The sequence below is a fragment of the Dipteris shenzhenensis genome, chromosome 26 (assembly GCF_047967505.1).
Source record: "Dipteris shenzhenensis isolate YYH24624 ecotype China chromosome 26, Dip_SZ_1.0, whole genome shotgun sequence".
Taxonomy (NCBI): Eukaryota; Viridiplantae; Streptophyta; class Polypodiopsida; order Gleicheniales; family Dipteridaceae; genus Dipteris; species Dipteris shenzhenensis.
This window is the reverse complement of record NC_141621.1, coordinates 26,261,727-26,283,759: the sequence shown is the minus strand read 5'-3', so window position 1 is coordinate 26,283,759 and position 22,033 is coordinate 26,261,727. Positions and strand designations below refer to the sequence as shown.

The following is a 22,033-nucleotide window of genomic DNA, read 5'->3' as shown; positions in this document are numbered from 1 at the left end:
CGAGAAACCCATCCCGTTGGCTATATCATTAAAGAGCAAACGCATGTGGACAGCACTATGCTTTATACGTACATACTACACAGCCCTAAGCCAAAATTTACAAGCATGCATTCATCAAGTCTTTAGTCACTGCAGCAAGATTCAAGAATCAATTTGCAAATTCTCACTGAGTCGCGCATGCGCTAATTATACTAAATTGCCAAGTGCAATTTGCAAGGTCCTAGTCTCTGCAGCCAGCGTGCTACTTTACTAGCTAGCAAGACTTCCAAGCATCGCCCTTCATCAAGCAGTCTCAGTCGCTGCAGCAGCCACATTTATCCATGCATTTGCCCCACCGGTCTATCATCATCCAGAATGCAAGGTAATTGGAAGCCTGCTTGCCTTGAACTCCGCAACATTCTATATCGTGTGTATGAGCTTATGTTACAGGAAGCAAGCAGCAGTGAGCACAGCCTAAATGTTAGACAAGGGACTGTCCTCCTCGAATGGAATGCAGATGAAAAGGCCAAGGTCCGCCTAGGAAGGAGGGAATGATTTTGGCTCCAATGGTGGGAGTGTTTTGCCGGGAAATTGGAGGAGGCTGCGAAAGCCCTTCTCTGAGGCTGTCTGCAAAGCTCTACGGACAAGCAACTTTCTTCTCAATGGAAGCAGGGACCCTGATGAAGAACAGGGGAAGAAGAAGAAGAAGAAGAAGAAGCAAAGGGACCCTCAATCCATAGCCAGCCCTTCTCTCTCTTTCTCTCTCTCTCTCAGAGTTATCAGTCAAGCACGCCTACTCTTCCCAAAAGCTCACTTTCCTCTTCAAAACTCATCCATCTCCCTCTCCAAGGATCATCTTTTCTACCCCCGGATGTGCCAAGGGGCTCTCGTAAAAAAATTCCATCTGGGGGTGTCACGTCCTTCCTATAGTGGCTTGTCGCAAGGCAGGGGGGCCGGTGAGGAAGGTGGGGGAGAAAGGACTTTTCCTGCTTTGTGCGAGACAGGTGGGAAACAGTGGGAGGAGGGTAGTGTTCAGGGTGATGTTGTTGTTGTTGCCTTTGGTGTCTGCTGCTGCTGCAGCTGCTCAAGTGAGCTGCTGGACTGAGAGCAGTGTCGGAGTGCGATCTGAGGAAGATCGATGGGAGCAACCGATGAGAAAAGCTAGACAAGCAAGGAGATGATGATTCGGTAGCTCAGATGCTTGAAGCTCTTCTCCAGCAGCTCCCACAAGCAATGCTCGCGAGCTGAAAATCGTTCCGCACCTCTTAGCTAGCTAGCTAGCTCTTCACCGCAAGCAAGATTGCGATTCAGCAGCAGCTCCTCCTCGCCAGCAGCTGCCACAAGCAATGCTCGCGAGCTGACATCGTTCCGCAGCTCTTAGCTCGCTAGCTAGCTTCACTGCAATTGCATCAAGACTTCGATCTGCGCAGAATATACATTCGCAAGCACCACGAGCAGATATCTGCATTCTCCCGCGATTCCTCACTCCCAGCTCCTTCCCAGGAGAAGCTTTGCTTTGCTGCTCAGCATTAGCGCTTTCTCACGCTCCCCCTCTTCCCCTTCGATTTCACCACAAGCTCCTCCTCCTCTTTTTCCTCCGCCTCCTCGCAGCAGCTTCCCCCCCCTGCATTTCCACGAATTTCTCAGTCTTCCGCCCTGTTCACGGTCGTCAAATCAGCTCCTGCTCTACTTCTTCTCCTTCGGCTGCTCCTCGGTTCCTCGCTAGCTGCGTCGCTTTACTTTCCCCCTTCGCTTTCGGCTCAACGCTTCCTCGATGGCGCTGCAGGATTGGTTCCGTTTCTCGTTGCGCATCACTGATATCTCGTGCATTTTGGTGTAGCTCCGTGCTCACGTCAAGAGTCACTTTTTCCTTCGGCGGATGCGCTTCTCGAAACAGGTTAACGCTTTCGGAACCAGCAGCTTCCATCCACCAGCCCACATTGGGAAGCACTACCTGCGTGAAATTCCCCGTCACGCAAATTGCACTGTGGACTCACCAACTCGCAATTCGCGGGCGAGAAGCTCTTCGCGGCATGGAAGTGCCGAAAATGGTGACGAGATGGATCAGTCACCTGCCTCGAGAAGCTCTGTGAGACGCTGCTGTTGGTATGTATGAGAAAGTAAGCTCGCCATGAATGAAAGTCCCTGGGTCTGCGGGGGAAAGCCACAGATGCGAGGGCACAGGATGGGAACCTGGCAGCGCGACAGGGATGAGGACCTCGCCCTGTTCCATGATATGCGAGCTCGAGAACGCACCAAGTTTCTTCTGCATCCCTCGAACGATGACATCGAAACATCTCTCTGTAATTCCCGATTTCTTTCTCTCCCAGATTAAATCGCCGTGAAGTAGTGCAGTGTTTGGTCGATTTTTCGCCTTGATTAGCGAGGTGGTTGTTGGAGAACAGTAAAGGCACGACGCTAGGCACATGTATGCGTTCATGAGTAGCAGATTTGCAGCCAGTCGAGCTACATTCGGCGCTCATGTTAGCGCATTGAACGTTTGATCTTTTCGGTTTTGCAGCGACCAAGTTTGGAGGGCTCTCGGGCTATCACGTTACAGCCACTACTCTTGCGCGCAAAGGCACTGGCGATTTGCTTGTTTTGGACCCTGAGAAGAGTGATTATGACTGGTGAGTTGTAGGCCTCCAGATACGGAGCTCATGAGCGTAATAGTCCGAATCAATCAGTGTTTTCTGTTCAGTAAGCCATTTCTGCGTCCTCTCGGTTTTGGAGCTTAGGCCGTGCCAGACTACGTCAAGGGAAGTTCTTTGGAATGCTTGTGCAACTCATTCGATATTCCTGTGCTGAGCACCTCGTTCATTTCTTGCACTTTCATCAACGAGATGTGTCATCTGCTTCCAGCGTCGGAAGTTGAAAAACACGTCTGGAAATGACATGATTCTGATTCTTCTGCGAAGCTTGTCTTAATTCGACAGTTTTCCCCCCCGCAACAATCACATTTCCTTATGATGACTCCGCTTTTAGTGTAGATCTTGGCTACATTGCACCCCTGCGCTCTGATGGCACAAGTCGCAAGATGTCTGTGATTCAGATTTTTCTGTGTTGGGTCACAATTTGACGAAGAGCAGTGAAAGATTTAAACTAGTTTTAGCCTAACAAACTTTTTTTTACAGAGGTTGAATGCTTTCCTTAGGCGGATTTGACAAGTCTTGCTTTTTTAACTATTGTTGTTAATCTCCAGGCTTCTAACCCCACCCGGGACCCCTCTATTCCCGTCTCTGGATCAAGATGTTCCAATTGTTAACCTCTCTCAAAGAGGGCCTCTTACCCGATCAGCGTCAGCATCAAAAACTTCCAGAGTAAGATGCTAAATTTCTACAGCCTTTAGCTTTCCTCGTGAGATATACACACATGTTTTGCGACAGCCTTCCCTACCTTGTTAACAGGTTAACTTTTGCTGAAGCAACTCTGAAATCCTTTCCATCTTGTATTCTAAGTTAAGATGTATTTTCTTAAGAATGCCGCATTATGGTTGTCTTTCAGTTGGTAAATTAATTGCAACCATTTGGGTGAGCATTTGTGTGAAACTTTTTACTTCTCTCTCTTTATTCTATGACTCTTAAATCGCTCTCCTGCTGGATATAGTAGTATAGCATATGTATCAGCTACTTTTTATATACTGGGACTTCTTGAGTGTGCCGTTGTAAGAAATATTGCAGAGCCAATGCTGATCCCAAAACTTTTTTTTCAGCTATCTTATCCACAAGAACCCTCCAAAGCTCTACGTGGGAATCCAAGTCCTCGTCGACCAAGTACACCCTCGTCTACAAGTAGCACAACCAGTACCAACAGAGGAAGACCATCTTCACCCTCAATCACTAGCTCTAGCCCCACCTTACGACCTTCACCTCCATCTTGCAGACCTACCACACCAACTAGAAGGGCCTCATCAACAGGAAGCAGGACAACCTCCAGATCCTCAACACCAACCCTCCAACGCATGAACACATCCCCCGTCATTCGGTCATCTTCTGCAAGCAAAGTTGGCTCTACTAATGGAAGTGGAAACAAAAGAGGGAAATCCCTATCCCCAAAGTTACGCCCGTGGGATTCATCGATGCCAGGCTTCTCTTCAGAACCGCCACCTAATCTTCGCACATCTTTGTCAGATCGCTCGACCCAAAGAGGTCGGTCTCCAGGTCCCAGGAATGGAGGCACATCCGGAACCAGAAACCTATACTTGGAGCCATCTGAGAATAATGGATCCCAGCAGCACACTACCTCCGATGTGTCCAGAAGTTGGAGTTTATCAAACAGTCAGGATCGTGACAGTTCTCAAATGAGCAAAGGTTCTGTGATTTCCTCGTTTGATGATGACACAGAAATTGCAGAATCAGTCGAGTCAGGCAGTACAAAGACAAGCTCTGACAACATGTCTAAACCTGTGAAAACTCCTTCAAGGCATGAGAATGCTCCCATTGGAAGATCCATTCTGCCTGCAAAGCGACAAACAAGATCAGCTACACTTTCTGGAGACACAGCTTCCCTTCTGAACCTTACAACTAAAAGGTCATATGCACGACAAATGGTATCAGCTTAAACTTATCTCTGACTTTGTTAGTTTTATGAGCTTCCCAATGTGAATTGACAAAGCATTCTTTATTTCTAATTTGTTTAAAGCACGTGGGCGATTATGAATGACCATGGCCACCCTTATTTGCAATGTGTGCCCAAGAACAGGATCAGCGGCGAAGCTCACAGAGTATGTTTCGACCTCTATTGTCAAGCGTACCTGTGTCATCGTTTTATACCACCAGACCTGCAGCTGGCTTCAATTCAACAAGCTCTGTGCCAGGCTCATCAGTTACCATGAGTGGAAATGGAAGTGCAGAGGACAGTGCAAATATTGTTCTTGAAAGTGAGAGCAAATGTGGCGATGATGAGGAAAAGACGAGTACAGGGGAAGGGGTCCAGTATGTTGAAAATTCAGGGGACCTTGTTGAAGAAGCCTTAGAAACTGTAAGCAGAGGTCATTTCTCCGATCGTGGTATGCAAGAGACTAAATACAATGGCTTAGAAAAGGAGAAGTCATTAGAAAAATTGCCCAAGGAACAAGCCCAGGATGGTACTGGAAGTGTGGAGGCAAAGGAAAGAATAAAGGCATGGAATGGGAACCAGGTGTCAATGAAGCAGCATAGTCATGTAGTTCATGACACACGTTATTTGACCTCTCACAGACAGAATATTGATGCTGTTCACTGCAGTGAGGAAAATCCAGATCGTTCCTTTCTTCAAGTGGGCGCATCTATGATGTCTCATGTGGCTAAAGCTCAAGGCTTGCAGGTAGAGTATGATGCGCAGTATACTTCATCTCAAAACCCTGCTCTACATGTTCAGGAAAAGCAGTTACCTTGTCCCATGGAGCTAGGAGAAGTGCATGTGGACGGTAATTTAGAACAAGGATCTAGGATCCCTTCCCTTAATGAAAGACATGAATCTATGAGCTTTAAAGATGGAAAATGTGATATGGATATCGACACGAAAAGTTTCAACAATCAGGGTCAGGGTCAAGGCTTTTATGGTGAACAGCATGTTCAGGAACAGTGCAAGCATGTCACACAGACTAAAAATGTGAACTGCAATATGCAGCAGTTCAAAGGGCATGGTTATCATCTGGAAGAGAACACAATGGTTGATTCAAATAATAATTTACACACAGGTTTTTTGGAACTGCCCTTTGAAAATGCTTTGATGGAAAATGAGAAAAGCTGCTCCATAGCATCATCTGTCAGTAGTGTTGTCCCTCAACATGCAGGACAACGGTCCACAGCAGACGTGGGTTCATTTGGAGGGCAAAACTCCTCAAGGAATTCAAATATGAGGTTTGAGAATGGCATAGTTAACACAGAAAGAGTTGTGAACTGTGATGTGTCTACTTCTAATATCTATGTCAGTGGTGAAAATCTGGCTGCAACGATTGGCGATAATCAAATTGACTCATCAAGAGTGCCCCCTCCTGATTGTTCGGTAGATGTTGTGGAGCCTATATCACATTCAGAATCTGGAATTTTGGAGATGCGTGTAGTTGATTGTCTGTCAAAGAGGGTCCTGTGTGATGAGGAACCTGCGGTTGACATACAAAAAGACATGTCCATCGAAATAAAGGAATGCCTGCAAGGTAAAACTCTCATTCAAGTTTGCAGTAAAATGCTGATTTCGTGTAGTATTTACCTTTCCATCACATTGATCAACAATAGGTACACCGTGTATAACATGCGAACCATGGCTCCCTTATTGATGAACTTGCACATTGACACTACTTGAAAGTATGAAATTTAAAAGATGGTGGCATGAAGAGAGAGAGAGAGAGAGAGAGAGAGAGAGAGAGAGAGAGTAACACTACACGTGAGTGTGTATGGATTCTATGAAGCATGAAAATGCTTAGAGGTTTGAGCCTGAAGGAGAAAACTCTAAGGCTCTTAACCATTAGTCTATCGATCAGGTCTCCAGCAAGCATGAAGTGAATTTTTAATGAGAATAAACCATTTGTATTTCATTAAGGCAAAATCAGGGGCCAATGGCCAATCTAGAGAGGGGGTATATTTGGCAGGGTGAATGGTATGCTTGTCGTGAATTGCAGCCAGGCAGCATGTCACGTTAATGGTAAGACATGATCTAAGGTGCGCATGCCTTATTTGAGATAAATTGTTGATTGTTCTTGAAATTAATTTTTTTGGAAGATGTGTGCACCTAAGCTTACAATTTGGAGCTAAAAGGCTAAAGATGTCAATTCACAATCATTTAGCATTACCAAATGCTGGGCTGCTTAGATATAGATATGTACTATAATACATGCACAGTTCTCTAGACCTGCGCACATGCACGCACGCCACACACACATGCACACAACACTGCTAGTACAATATAGCTTAGAATGCCAATCTATCCAAGTACGAAGAGATGCAGAGTTAGTGGACTTTGTCCACACTCTGCGATTTGTGGACAGTACTTTGTGAGAATCAGGCTTGGATCTCTGGAGCGGTGATGTCTCTGAAACATGTCTGAGATTTGCCTGTCACTCTTTGGACTGCTCCAAGGGTGGAACGGTGTGGCGGTGTAGGGGGGTGGACTCTGTCTAGGGTCTGCTATGAGTTATCAGAGCTGCACATGAGCAAAGCTACGGTCCCAATGGAAACCATAATATGCCCTATTGTTATTGTTATTGTTACTGAAGTGAATCCTAATTTTAAAGACCAATCTCAGCCTTTGAAAATACAAACTTTGATTTTTAAAGTTCTTGCAATGTGACAAATGTAGTCAACTTACTAAAAAATGGGAGAGAGAGAGAGAGAGAGAAGTGCCTTGAGAATGAAATACAAGATTTTTCACTAGTATTGATAGAGCATGAAATACAATATCTTGATAGAGCTGCAAACAAAGACTTAGCTGCTTTTATTCTTGCCTGATATAATTCAAGACACACCTTAACTAGATTGCTTCACAACTTTTATTTGTGGCGCTCATATATCCAGTTTCTATGTATGACAGGACAATGATGCATTACTTCCTATTGCTTCATGATATAATCCAAATCCAATGGTGCAGGAATAGATCAGGTTGCTAGAGGTTGTGATGGCCTCCACCCTGTGTAGGTTCCTCTCTTGTGAAGAAATACGTGATCGACTGTTGTTGATATCTTTGTCGAGCTGCAGGTCTCTTGAGTCTATAAATCAGTGTTTGGCGATATCAGGTGCAAGGATTAGAGCAGTGCTGGTTTGAGGAATTAATGATCCGGCTCCTGTCTAGAAAACGCTGGCCAAACATGCAGTGGTATCCACTTTGGTATTATTCAGCATGTACTCCTCTGTCTCCTCCTCATTCATGTCACATTGTGTGCCATAGACTCAAGTCTTGGCGGTGTTGTGGCCGCAACCTCTCATCCTGGGATGATGACTGAAACTGGCCCATCTGTACTGCTTGTGAGAGGGGTATCTTCACTCTAGTGGATAAAATGCTCTCTATAGAATGCTATTCTGTTGGCATGTGGCTATGGTCTTAATCTTGCTCAAAGTACTTCTGCCATAGATCATCTTTGATGACCGGATGGATCTCCTGCTGTGTCAGGTGTAAAGAGGGGATCCAGGGAGTATTGGTATGAGGGAGATGACCAATGGGGATGTTCAATGGACATGCCATGCAAGTGAAACCATTTAGTGGCTATTGCGTACCAGCACTTCTCATCCCATTAGCTGTGATCTGTATTGACGATGAGAGAGCCATGGAGGGAATCCCTCGTTGGTCTGACCATATTGTCTAGCGGAGTTGAGGGAGATGATGATCTGAAATGATTCATGAAGCATCTGTGCAGGAGTCTTGCTTCAAACTCTACAAGTATGATATCATGTGGAGTGCCTCTTCCCTTGAATCATGCATCAGACTGAGGTCTATAGCCCAAAAGGCTCTTACACTTTGACAGAGATCCTGTTTTGCAAGTAACTTTTTCCCTTGTAAATCGTGTCAACTATGTTGCAGATTTCCTTGCAACTGCACATTCTTATGCAGATTTGCCAGCTGCTCTTCTTCCTTTCAAGGAGCTTTAACTGTGGTGAGTGCTAGAAAACTGCCCAATTGATGGGAATTTACATGTGTAGGCTCAATAGTGCTTTGATACCATGAAAGACAACATGGAGAAGAGGCCTACCATTCCCAGGTAGAACCAAGTTCACACAACACAATTGAAGAACGAGGATGCCAATCACTTGCTACGATACTTTGTTGGAGATGGAGGAGAGTGCACACTGAAAACTGCAGAAATATGCCTACATACAATGAAATCGACATCCTAAGTAAAAACGAGGTGTGACAGAGAAGCCTCTTGAGGCTTCACCAAGAAGCTAGGGTTCCAGTGCCCCTATGTAGTGCTGACTGTGTGTGCGCAAACAAAACACATTAGACCACATGCATGGGTGAGAGATCTCATCTGATTGGCAGCCTTAGAATGTGTGCAGTGGTGGGTGTCTGCGTGCTGATTAGTGAAATAGTGCCACATGTATGAAGGGCCATCATGTGGCTTGTTTAAAAAAGTAACTGTATTTCGACTTGAGGTCATAACATGTACAATGTGTAATGAAGATAGTCTTCCCTCTGTGATTTGTTACATTTTCCCCCTATGTACAAAATCTAAAACTCTTTCAGGAAGAGACAACTTCACTGCCCGATGATGAAACCAAGGCCTCTCATCATGAAGAAGTCTTTTGGTCTATATAACTCTGTATATGCACACAAAGCTTCCCAATCAAGGAAATAATAGGCACAGGGTTCTCGTGAAACGTTTGATCGGCATCTAGGGGCTTGCCCAACTCTTCTGTCTTCATACACAGTCTGAGGGCTAGATCCTCTGATATAAAGTTATCCATTGCAGTTGGTCAAAGAATATGAGTGTGTGCTCGTCTCTGATCTTTTCCCAAGCAAGGCAGGATCACTAACTCATCCCAATACATCTGGGACTCCTTCCGCCACTAGCCTCGGCGGTCCTTGTGGCTTCATTTCTGCTCCCTTGAGAATGAAGGCCTCTCAGGACACTGGGCAGCCACATGCCCCTCATTTCCACATCGGAAACACTTCCTCTCTTTGCGAAAAATAGCAGTTTGCTCAGGGGTAAACTTTGACTTGCCCTTATAAGCTCTTGGCATCTGAGCGCCCCTCGGTTTCTGAGATTGAAATCCCTTTTTCTCAGCCTTAGGAAACTCTTTTCTTTTCAAACTTGGAGAAACCAGGTTCTTTTTTTCAATAATCCCTGCCTGCAAAGATGGCACGGTGGCAGGGTCCTGCATGTGTATGAGACTGGCTACAGAGGCCGAGTACATTAAATCATGTATGCCTTTTATACGTTGGGTACTAACCACAGCCTGTATCTTTGGAGTTAGACCAGTCCTATATATTCTGAGTTGGGTTTTCTTAGATATCCTTTTAAAAGGAGCGACCTGCCAATAGGCATCCCAAAACTTCTGATTGTAGACCTCCACTGTATCCCCTGCATCCATATGCAAGCTCTCCCAACCTAGGAGGAGGTGTTCTCTGAATTGCTTAGGCATAAATTGCTTATAAAAGGCTTTCTTGAAGCCCTTCCAATCTTTGGGAGCAGAGCCATTTGTGGTCTGTGCACTCCACCATGCACTAGCTGTGCCTGTCAGATGCATACTAACCATGCGCAGTTTTGAAGACTCGTGAAAGTTCTCTGTACCAAAAGCAGCATCAAATTGCCTTATGAACTGTACAGCTTTCTCAGTATGCCCATATTGACCATTGAAGGTGACAAATTTTACAGACTTCCTACCCTGTTTGAATTCCCGAGGCTTTGCTGCCTTAGTTACAACATGTTTTCCCTTGGATGACCTCTTACTTCCAGACTTAGGTGGCGGTGACCTAGAAGAAGACGACGAAGCGGTGGAACTAGAAGAAGAGGAAGGACTTGGGGATCTGTGATGATGCCTGTTTCTCCTCTTCGTGGAATGAGATCTCTCTTCACGGTCGTCTCTTTTCCTCTTTTTCTTGCCCTCATGGCGAGGCTTCTTACTCTTCCTGGATGCATCATCTGAGGAAAGAGAGGGGGTTGAACTTAGATGTCTTTTCCTGCCTTCTTCAGAACGAGTCTTCTCGTGCTCTTTCTCACCACAAAGATTCTCCAACCTGCAAAACAGCGGGCCGTTCCTTGCTTCTGCCAGCTGTGCTAACAATGCTCTGTATGCATCTGCATCTCTAGATTCTGCTCCCTCAACAGGATCTATGTGACACTGCTTTGCTATCCCTATGCCGCGTGAAGAGGCACGATCTGGGGAAAAAGCCATCTATGAAACCACGGCCTGAGGATTATCAGCCGTCACACAATGGGTATGACACCAATGCACAGAGTCTTTTCTGATCAAGTTGAAAATCCCTCAGCAAGAGGTGTATTGCATCTACAACTTTGTTTTCTCCCCTGTGCCAATAGTTTGCTTTCTGTTCAAGGTATAATCCCCAAATTTTTTTAGGCATCAAATTAGTCAAGTCTGCTGTCTTTTTGGGCCTGTCAAAACTTTTTTTTTGTCTCTCTCTCTCTCTCTTTCACAAATTAAAGGGGGCTTGGTTCAATCATATACTCGCAGGGCCTCGTCAGTGAGCGTAATTGCTCTGATGTGCTATCATAATTGATCGGGCTGGTCCTCGATTCAATCGTTCGATATGGATATGCACACTAGATACCAAAGCAATTTGTCGAAGGCATCAGACGCATCAAGCGTCGTCTGCTGGTCTTTCTACCGTTCCCACAGGTGGCAAATTTCCAGCAGGCTTCTGCGTAGCAAAGACCGATACAAAGAGTTGTGACAGATGGACGACCAACACTACTGGCGACGGGTATGCCCAAAAGTCCTTGTACGGTCTGGAGCGACGCGATCATTGTAGGACGCTTCTTATAGGCGTCACGTAATCCAATCCCAAGCTTAATGGTCTTCAATCAGATGCGCCCCAATTACGATCACCTCCTGATTCTACATAGGCCACGTATAAATTCACGCACAAGAAGTGCGACCTGAATTTGCAGAATCCCCTTATGCCCTGTTCAATTTTCAAACAGAGAAAGGATCGAGCGTGATAGTTCCTTGCTGGCCTAAGAATCGTTAGTTCCTGAGAAGGAAAACAAGACCGTGCTCTGATACCCAATACAACGTTCCAATTCTCACAGGCAAAGTTCCACAAGGCTTACAAGACCGTGCTCTGATACCCCAATACAACGTTCCAATTCTCGCAGGCAAAGTTCCACAAGAAGCGCGACGTGAATTTGTAGAATCCCCTTATGCCCTGCTCAATTTGCAAACAGAGAAAGGATCGAGCCTGATAGTTCCTTGCTGGCCTAAGAATCGTTAGTTCCTGAGAAGGAAAACAAGACCGTGCTCTGATACCCAATACAACGTTCCAATTCTCACAGGCAAAGTTCCACAAGGCTTACAAGACCGTGCTCTGACACCCCAATACAACGTTCCAATTCTCGCAGGCAAAGTTCCACAAGAAGCGCGACGTGAATTTGTAGAATCCCCTTATGCCCTGCTCAATTTGCAAACAGAGAAAGGATCGAGCCTGATAGTTCCTTGCTGGCCTAAGAATCGTTAGTTCCTGAGAAGGAAAACAAGACCGTCCTCTGATACCCCAATACAACGTTCCAATTCTCACAGGCAAAGTTCCACGAGGCTTACAAGACCGTGCTCTGATAACCCCAATACAACGTTCCAATTCTCACAGGCAAAGTTCCACAAGGCTTTCAAACTATTCGCTTATCTCCTCTCTCTCTCTCTCTCTCTGCACAGCAGGATTTTTATTTCACAATGAAAATCTGAGTACAAAACTTACATCCAGTGGATTTTCGGTTACAAGAAATGGAGAGTGAAAAATTGGCAACTGCCACTTGTCCTAATTCTAACTACTTGCTCCAACAACTCAATGAAACACACTACCATGGCTCCCCATTACCTCTTTGCATGCAAGTCCTAGTCTCTATGGGTGTCCCCACCAAGCAAACCAATACGCCCGCACAGGTTGACCTAGGTCAGCACTCTTCGACTATAATTAAGGGGCTTTGGCCAATTGTCAAGGCGCCTTAATTATAACCAAATCTCTCTAGCCGAGGTTAGAATATCTTGGTTGACTCAAGTCAACCCTGTTGGCCTAAACCAAGTCTCCTTGACCGAAGTCAAGCCCTCTTGACCAAACTCAAGTGTCTTTGACCAACGTCAATAATTAAAAGGACTCTTTGACCATAATTATAAATAAATAAGGAACTCCTCAACTATGGTCAAATAAAAGGTCAACTCTGTATTTTACTTGGAGTATTTACAACTTGGTGGCAGTTGCCCACATGGCAGCCCATGTGCTGCCCATGTGGCATCCTAATGTTTCCATGTTTTGTTGTTTGTATGGCTCGTGGATGGGGAGTTGACCATGGAATTTCGAACACCCCCTCCCACTGACATCTTGGCCCCATCCCAACCGATCGATGAAGATGCTCCAGTAGCTCTCATGTATCCTAGAACATGGTAGTGTTGATGTTGCTTCTTGGCTTTCCATTCAGTGGCTCCTGCTTCACTAGGTCCAGTCCCGTACAAGAAAACCACCTTGGTTTACTGCCTTCGAACTCGAGCAATCCAGTACCAGCATCCTCCATCTCTCCACCTCATGATAGGTGAACAGCTTGGAGTCTTCCAGACACCATGTTCTTAGGGTCTGTTTCAACCCATCCTCCATTTGGCAAGGTTTGCAACCAAATAACATACTCGAGAAATCAAATCGCAAGCATAAATCTAGATTACTTGGAACATCAGCTTCTATGTGTAGTCCTGGGATGTTCCCCTCTAAGTCAAATCCCAAGCCTAAATCTAGATTACTTGGACCATCAGCTTCTATGTGTAGTCTTGGAATCAACAGGTCTTGTCGAATCCTCTGTGTCAACAATACCAGCCAAGCACCTAGATGGCTCCAAGCACTCAATGCTATCCTTGGGCTTCTGACTCCCCATCTGACCATCTCTCAATGTCAGACATCCTCACCGTAACATCGGGGTCGGCATAGTTTACCTCAGAAACACCTACAGATGTCACCAAGAAAAGGTCTCTTGTGACCACCACATAGCTGCGTTCTTTGACTCCTCTGAATCTCAGGTGGTCCCCTTCTTTTTCTGGTCTGCCTTCAATCCTTCGCAAAATGTCTTGGCTGATCACAGGAGAAGCATGTTCTCTCCTTCTTCTTCTTCTTGTTTTCTTTATGTGAAGAGTCCGCTCTATCATCAACTTGTCTTTCTTGGGCTTGCCTTTGCTAGGCTTATCCTTACCCTTGCCTTTGCCCGCGTTCTGAGCTATAAGGGCTTTGTCATCGGTTTTGTAGTATTTCTTCTCTCGAGCTTCTCGGTGCAGAAGCAATGGTACCAGCGCCTCAAATGTGACGGGTGTTGCCCTCTGTCCTACAATCATCGTAGTCACAAAACTATTGTAGCTCCTTAGAAGCATGCCAAGCAATAGCCTATCCTTGTCGAACTCATCCTTCGACTAACTGCGACTAGTTGATGCCTCACCAACTTCATCTTGGTGATTTGATCCTGTATTAAATCCCCTCATCCATTCTCATTTCATAGAGCTCTATCTTGAGGTCTAGATTCCTCATTTTGTTGTTGAGCTCGTACAAGTGGTCGAAGCTTTGAAGGAACGGTCCACCGTCTATATGTGAGGAAGTACTCTACCGTGATGCCCACAATAATAGCTAATGCCTCCACATCTCGAATTTGCAAGCTCTCACCAAATAGTATTTGCCATGGTGTAGTCATTGTAGCTAGAGTTACCGTGGGCTGAGGCATTAAATCTACCCATCGCAATCTTCCATTACTCCCTCAACCCTAAATAGCTCTGGACTTTCATCTTCCACAATGGATAATTGGTCCCATCCAACTTGCCTATGTCCCCAAAATTAGGAATAGCATATGTCTAGGCCATGACAATAAGAGATAGAGTAAGAAAGTCGTACACTTGTTGTAATCAGAGCCTTCCTTCTTCTCGCAAGGGCACAATCCTTCAGACATTGAAGTAGATTCCCCTGAGCTTTGAATCAATGTCGTCCTTCAGCAAGGTCCTTGCCTTCAAGCTCCAATTCTCGTGAACTTCCAATTAGGGCTCAGATACCATGTAGAAATTTGACCATAACAGAGTGTCTTGAACTTGCAAAACATCCTTGAATTGAGGGACATATGCATGTGACACATGAAATGTAACTGTTGCAAAGTATTGATCATCAATCAAGTCAACCCTCATGAACATTGCGTATGATGCATTGTTGGCTGTAAAGGCACCATACTTGGGTAGGACTTTCCCATGAAATGTGAAAAGATACCCAATGCACTCCGAAAGATCTTCAATTCATAGCACAAAAAGAGCATTTGAGTTTGCTACTTTATAATCCATCGGGACTAATGCTTTGGAATCTAGAATGTAAGTATCCAATTGCCGATTGTTTGCTTGCGTGCTTTGTTCATTGTTGGTTGTATGGCAATGGACGACTGATAGATGGGCCCAATAATTCATGTAGAATTGTTTAACTAAGGAATCCAATACTTCTTATTCGTGTGTACTCAACACATATATGTGCACACCAGTAAATAGACTGCTCCAAGACAGATATAGAACCAACATAAGATACATTTCCGTCCACAAAAGGCAAACCGTGGTCCTCTATCCTTACCAAAAGTTGTCCTACTAACTCCTTGGCACTTCTAGATCCCTGAGCCTGCATGCTCCTCGTTGAGCTTCTGTAGACGACTCAGTCACCGTGCCTTGATCCTTGCACCTTGCTGCCATAACTGTCAGCCTACATGTGCAGCCCCTTCCAAACTCTGTCTGCAGCTCCTCAGCCCTCCTTTATCCTCTTCGATGCAGGCCCAAAGGATGCTGACCGGTTGCTCCAGTCTGCTGGAGATGTGCTGCTCTAGTGGATAATGAATGACTCCCCAAGAGCCCTTGTTATAGGGGCTGGTGGAACGGCTAAAATAAAGTAAGATTGGGATCATCAAAAAGTCACTATCAAAAAAGGTAAAAAGAAGATGCAGCTAGATATGATTTCCAAAACTCTCCTCTGAATGCAGAGGGGATGAGGTAGAAGAGGATGAAAAAGATAGATTTCTCAACAATAATCCATCATGACTCCAATATTTAGAATAGATGTAGAACACATTGTGTGACATTAAAATAATATGAATATAGATATAACAAACAAGGATGCCAAAGTCAGATACAATAGAAATTAAAAAAGATGTACAAAATGTAGGACGGACAGGCTTCCAATTGCGGCAGTGGAACCCCATTTCTGGGGCTGCAAAATCACTGACACCTCTAGTGCAAGTGGGTAGTTGTTTAGAGCGTTCAGAGAGTCCAGAGAGTTCTAGGGCCCCATCCACTAGAATTCTTGTGGGAGGGGATATCGTGGGTGGGGCTTCAGCCCTATACGAAAAAGGGGAAGACTCCTGCGTTGGCTCTGGGGGAGTGATGCCTTGATCTTGCGAAGAATAAGACTGAGAATGGGACAACGAAGGCACACTTTGACAGAAGAAGAGGGAGGAAAGAAGAAGCACTGGCTGCTATGAGGTGGTGTGGAGGAGGAGGCTATGACCATGGTGAGGGGGGGGGGGGGCGGGCGGAGAAGAGACGGGGGATTCGGGGTGGGGAGGGGGGTAATGAGGGTGATCCGAGCCCTCACTAATGTGGCGTCAGAGGTGGGGTGGAGAGGAGAGTTGGGGGGTGGAAGCTAGAGGGGGGGAGGGGATTAGGAGGTGGATGCAGGAAAAAAGGGGGGGAGGGGGGCAAGTGGCGATGACACGGGGACTAGGAAGGGAGACCTTCCTTGAGCTCGGCTCCGAAATCGAGCTGCAGAACAATCGGGGAGATTGAGCCGCTCGAAAGATCAAAGAAGACCTCTCGCTCAGGTGTCTAAGGTCGACCGGTAGGGGCTCCTCAGCCTGCTCCTCCTACGAACTGAGGGCTGTCAAGGGGCCCACACCTGCTTGTTGGTGGCGACGTGCCCGGCATTTGTGTTTTTTCGCTGCATGCTTCTTTGATCTACTTGCGTCCAAGCCCCATCACAAAGCTGAACCCATGGAGTTTGTTGTGGGGGTGGGGGTCTTGCTTCACGGCCCTCCCACTGTTGTCATGCACAAGGTGGTTGGCTATACCTGTACTATGTGGGCAGGCTTGCGCAAGGTGCCCCATCTGTCATTAGCGCACACATGGGCCTGGGAGAATGCAGCCCGGAGCCGAGAGACCTCATCATTTGCCAGACTTGTGTTAGAAATGAATCTCTGCAGAGGGTATCCTGCAGCGTAAGATTTATAGAGCATCCCCAGAGATTACACACGGAAGTGTTTAACTACGAAATCAAATCCTTCTTTACCTGTGTGTACTTCTCAACCATAAGTGTGTGTGTAGGACATTGTTCCGAGAAAGATATATGCTTGGCACTCCTAGATCCCCTTTGCCTTTTGGAGCCCACCAAAGTGCATCCACCATCCACTAAAGGCATCCTAGACCTTTGATCTATTCACCATCACCTCCATCCAAAGGCTAAGGTTGCCCAATTTCAAAATAAAGGTACCCATTTCAGTTGAGTCAATGCTACTAGTACCTTAGCCCATGGGTTACCATGCTAGGTTCATTTCTAATTAGCTTAATTGATTTCTTAATCCATTCCTTGTGAGGCCCTTTTGAGACCCTAAATCTCCCCTAATGCACTCTCTCTTGTGCTGCCCACATGGCAGCTTGCTTGCTGCCCATGTGGCAGCCCCAAATGCCTTTCTTTTTCTCTATGGTCCACCCCCTGATGCTGAACATTTGGGGGCTCACAGATGGGGAGGTGACCTCTACTAATCCAACAACTTGAGGCTGTTGTAGCGTAGTGCTGAAATGCCTCTGATAGAAGATAAAATAGAGCAGTACTCCTTCGAAAGGACAGGGAACATGATTGTCACTGGAAAGCATGGCACATGGTGCGTTGAATCCATGTCATCCACAATGAAGCCATGATACTAAGGGATAAAGACACTATGTGTGGCCTGTGGAAATCGGGCTCTACTCCACCAAGGCCTGGGCGATATTAGGGGAGCTCTCTTGGAGAAGAAAGACACCTCTCCTGTAAATGGTGGCCTTTTGCATGTCCTCACCCTCTAGCGCTAAGCTTTCCTAGATCCAATCTCGAATCAGGCTCCTCTTGGGCGTGAGGCTTGTAGATGCGGCCCGTAAATGCTTTATCTTGGAGGGATTGGATGGCATTCTTCACTTGTTAACACCCATATGCGTATGAGAGAGAGAGAGAGAGAGAGAGAGAGAGAGTTTATTAAGTCTTCGGAAGACCGATGGGTCTATGAGACTGTAAAAATCCTGGTACAAACGAGTTGTGAGGGTGGAGCTACTAAATGAGCATCCACACCATGCAGAATGTAAAAAAGGAAAAATGATAGTACTAAGTGAAACATGGTCATGTCAGTGGTCGACTACATATCAATCTCATTGTCATCATGATCACGATCATCATTACCATCATCGTCATCATCATCATCATCATCAGGACATCAGGGTGGATGAGTTAATGGAGTCATGAAATCGGCGATAGAGTGCTGTCGGTTGCTCACGGGTGTGGTCTTGTGATGTCTCATGTTCCTAGTTCTGCGCCTAACAAGGGCTACAGTAACCCCTGTCGGCTGGGCTCTGACTTTGAAGAGAGAGGGGATATTCCCAAGTGTAATTTGTGTGTCAACCCGTTTGTCGAAGCTGTCGAGTCACTGGCTTTGGGTCACAATCATATCGAGGTCTCGTATCATGGGGGTCTGTGTGATCTGGCAGGAAGAACTCCGTGATAGAGCTCTGAGAGGGATCTGCCAAGGAAGAAGTCTGCTCCTATCTCTGTGATCAAAGTATCCTCTCATGGTGCCTGACTGCTTTATCAATGAAGGCCGCCAAGCATTTTGGTCTGGATAGGAGAGGAATTGGGAAGGCCGCTAAGCATCTCTGCTATCTCTGAAGAGGCAGTAGAAACGCCCTCGGATCTCATAGTAAAGAGGACACCTGAGATTTATGAGAGAGAGAGAGAGTTTATTAACGTGTTGAAAAGATCAAAGGGTCTATGAGGCTTAAAAAAACTAGATACAATAAAAGCTAAGGGGTGGGGCCACTAAAGCGAGCATTCACACCCAAGGCTGATGTGTGACATGAGAATAGGAATAGAGAGATACATCGTGTTGTCCTAGCAGGAGAGTACACACATGCCCCGATCAGTTGACTGTTCGATCCACCAATGACAGAACCTGTGTATCTCTCCGTGTCGTACGTGGAGTGTGTGTCGCTCGTCTGACCGCATCCTGGTGGATAGTCCTGCTACTGATCCATGATGCTCTCATCTCATCAAGCTCCTCTCCCTAAGCTACACTAGCAGCTGACTCCGATGCATAGAAGTCTGTGACAAAAGTCTGTGATTTGTCGATGGTGACCTGTGGCATCAGTCCATGCTGCTCTCTGGCCTGTCGCATCAGTCCATGCTGCTCTTCAGTGTGTCTCTGTCGGCGCATCTCAAGCAGTTAGAGCCCAACACAGCGAATCATATAATAGTGCTGGAATTTATGCAATTTCACATTGGCAAATTGATCACTTCAAATAGATTTGACCAGGATATGGATTTCCATTACTCTTAGTGAAATCTTGGTTTTACCAAGAGCAGAGAGGCAGGAGCATTCCTGCAAGGCTTGGCCGGAAGCCAATTTTTACATGTTCACAGATCGAGGAGTGGAATCCATCAGTTTTATAGTTTACATTGGCTGTCGGTTATTTAGTGAGTCGAGATCCTGTGAAGCAGGCTCTAGTAGATAGATCGTGGAGTCTGAAATCTGAGGCAGGACGAGTGTGTAGTTCTTGTCAAGCCAGTGATCAACAATTGAGCAAGTATCTTATGGGTGATAGGGCTATCTGGGTGTATAGGCTGAAGAGTATCCAGTTGTGTAACAGCAAGATAGCAAATGTTTGTAAGAGCTTGTGTGATTTCTTTTGCAGTTTGTGAAAGTGCTCTATCACTATCGGCATGAATTAAGAACATATTTAAAAATGGATGTTTTTTGCATTATGAAGTAAACGTCATCCTCCCTCCTGTAGTCCACATTCTGTAACACCGATTGTTGATCGTAATGATGCCTGCAAGTATTCTGTGGGCTTTATTGTTCTTATGCCATGCATCTTTTGTTCTGTACTCTCTTTTTCTTGGTTGCTTGAAATTTGCTTGCCATAATTTCTGGTTATTGGGCGCCCAGAATGAAGTTGATATTATTTTTGTGCCAAGTTAGCCAGCAGTTAATCGAGTTATCAGTTTTGGAGAACCCAGTATAACCGATCGTGAAGATTTTATTGACAATAAGATAGTTCGTTCTACTCCTACAGGGGCATACTTTAGATATTTACAAATGTAATGACCTTTGTCTTCTTCATTCCTTACAATAAATCAAACACAATTTGCTTGCCTTTGGCAAGAAAACTCACGTGTGTTTACTGGCATTTTCAATTTCTATTATGCTTCATGATTGAATGCAATCCCGTGGTCTTGCTTATAAACCATGATATTACGATAGGATCCTGAATACATGAACCATGCTACTAGAGTAATCTTTGATTGAGTAGCTGTGTGGTAGATCCATGATGACTGCACTAATCTGATTATGGTGTGCAGATGACTCATCTAAGAAACAGAAGCCAGGAGTCCCGCTTCTCAAACGTAATGTGACTCTGGAGGAGGCAGCCGATACGATTTTGTTTTGCAATTCTATAGTTCATGAGATTGTGTATAAGGCTGCTGAGATAGCTATACAGAAGGAGGACCTTACTGCAACACGAAAGTCTCGTCCAAAGAGAGAAACATTCTTTGGTATCTCTGAAGCGGAGCGCAGAAACACAGAAGCACTTAGGGTTGGGAATCGAAAAGAGCAACCTGCCGGTACGGTGGTTCAGCGAACATTCAGATATGTGCAAAAACAAAGGATGGTCCATCAACGAACTCCAGCTGTCACTTTGCAACAAAGTCCTATGGACAGGACAGAAAATGCAATAATGGGAAATCAAGAAGAAGAGTTGACACAACCGGTGTCAAAACTGCATCGCAAGAAGACAAAACAGGCAAAAAAAGTGAAGACCAGATGTAGATGCAGAATAATGTGAGACAGTGCAGGTCATGCTAGTAGTTAGTTTTATTTGCATGGATGTTGGCACTAAGTATTTTGTGACCTTCTGTACTGTATTTGTTGAGTCCCCTATGTCTACAATGAAGCTGACTTTATGTTCTCAGGATCTCAGATCCTCTTGTATAATATTTGAGTTCTATCAGCTCAATGTGAAGTATGTAGATTGAAGGCCCTCTCTTTTATGGGCTAATGAGTAGCCAAATCTTGGGACTTCGAAGTAACCTTCTCTGCAGAAATGTCGTAAATATGAGTTATATCTTCTAACATAAGGCGTGACATTTTTCTTAAGTGATTTGTCTCACATGTTGTTTTTGCAGTTTGTTTTAGTGAGGTATACATCTTGGAATTACAAGCAGAATTATTATATTTCGTCAAAACCTTCCAACTCATATGTCGTGATTTGATCACAATACATGTGCATCATAAAAGCAAAGCTGCAAATTAATGGCAAAGTGGACCGAATTTAATACATTGGATTGGAAAAGGCGATACATGAGCCATTATTGCCCATACTACATGCTAGAATAATCATGTTTTCCATAATGTCATTGTTGATTATGAAATCAAACTTAAAGCACTCAGGTTGCTAGTAGTGATTAATAAGAGCTATCTTCCTCTTAAAGTTTAATTGTGGAAACATCTATTATATGTAGTGAAAAACTTGTTAGCTATCATATCTCTTTGGAAAGAATACAATGTACATGAGGTGCTGAAATTCAAGATAGCCATTGTTCACATAATGGCATAATTCTCTACTTGACTAAAAAATTTATAACATTTTGTAATAATTCCAATTAGCATGATTCCAAGACCAAGCTTTTATTATTTTCCAATAGAAAATTCCTAAGCCCAGTAGAAGATTTGCCAGCCTAGCCTAGCCTAATGTCACCTAGTAGCCTAGTATAGCGTAGCCTAACCTAGCGTATCTGAGCTGAGAGGAAGAGGAGAGGAGAGGAGAGGCGAAGGGGTGAGTTGAGTGGAAGACATGTTGTGAGAGGAGGAAGGGGGGGATTTGAGCGGGAGAGGAGGGGAGAGGGGGAAGGGAAGGAGAGGAGGAAGAAGGGGACCTGAGTGGGAGAGGGAGCTGAGAGGGAAGGGGGAGGAAAGGAGTAAGGGGGGGAGTTGAGTGAGAGAGCAGGAAGAGGGGAGAAGAGCGGAGAGGGGCAAGGGGAGAGGAGAGGCTCTGATAGGAGGGATCACTAATACTATGGGTCTCCTAAATTCCTAAATTCCATATCTCCTAAAACTTTTGCATTCAGTGTGTAATTTTATGTTTCAAATGTCTTGCCATTGGATTGGATTGACAAAAGTTAGAAA

At 45.2% G+C, this 22,033-nt stretch overlaps 2 protein-coding genes across 2 annotated transcripts; one reads left to right on the top strand and one right to left on the bottom strand.

Annotated features, from left to right (window-relative positions):
* The first annotated feature begins 480 nt into the window (after positions 1-480).
* LOC147884892 (uncharacterized) lies at positions 481-20,961 on the top strand. Its single transcript, XM_087397151.1, has 6 exons — positions 481-2,282; positions 2,501-2,609; positions 3,182-3,299; positions 3,692-4,528; positions 4,681-6,118; positions 20,209-20,961. The coding sequence occupies exons 1-6, from the start codon at positions 2,111-2,113 to the stop codon at positions 20,691-20,693; spliced, it is 3,159 nt and encodes a 1,052-aa protein (XP_087253277.1). The 5' UTR covers positions 481-2,110; the 3' UTR covers positions 20,694-20,961.
* Positions 9,087-11,268, bottom strand: LOC147884893 (uncharacterized). The gene has a single exon (XM_087397152.1). It carries the CDS (start codon positions 10,785-10,787, stop codon positions 9,483-9,485), a length of 1,305 nt encoding a protein of 434 aa, XP_087253278.1. The 5' UTR covers positions 10,788-11,268; the 3' UTR covers positions 9,087-9,482.
* Positions 20,962-22,033: the final 1,072 nt, after the last annotated feature.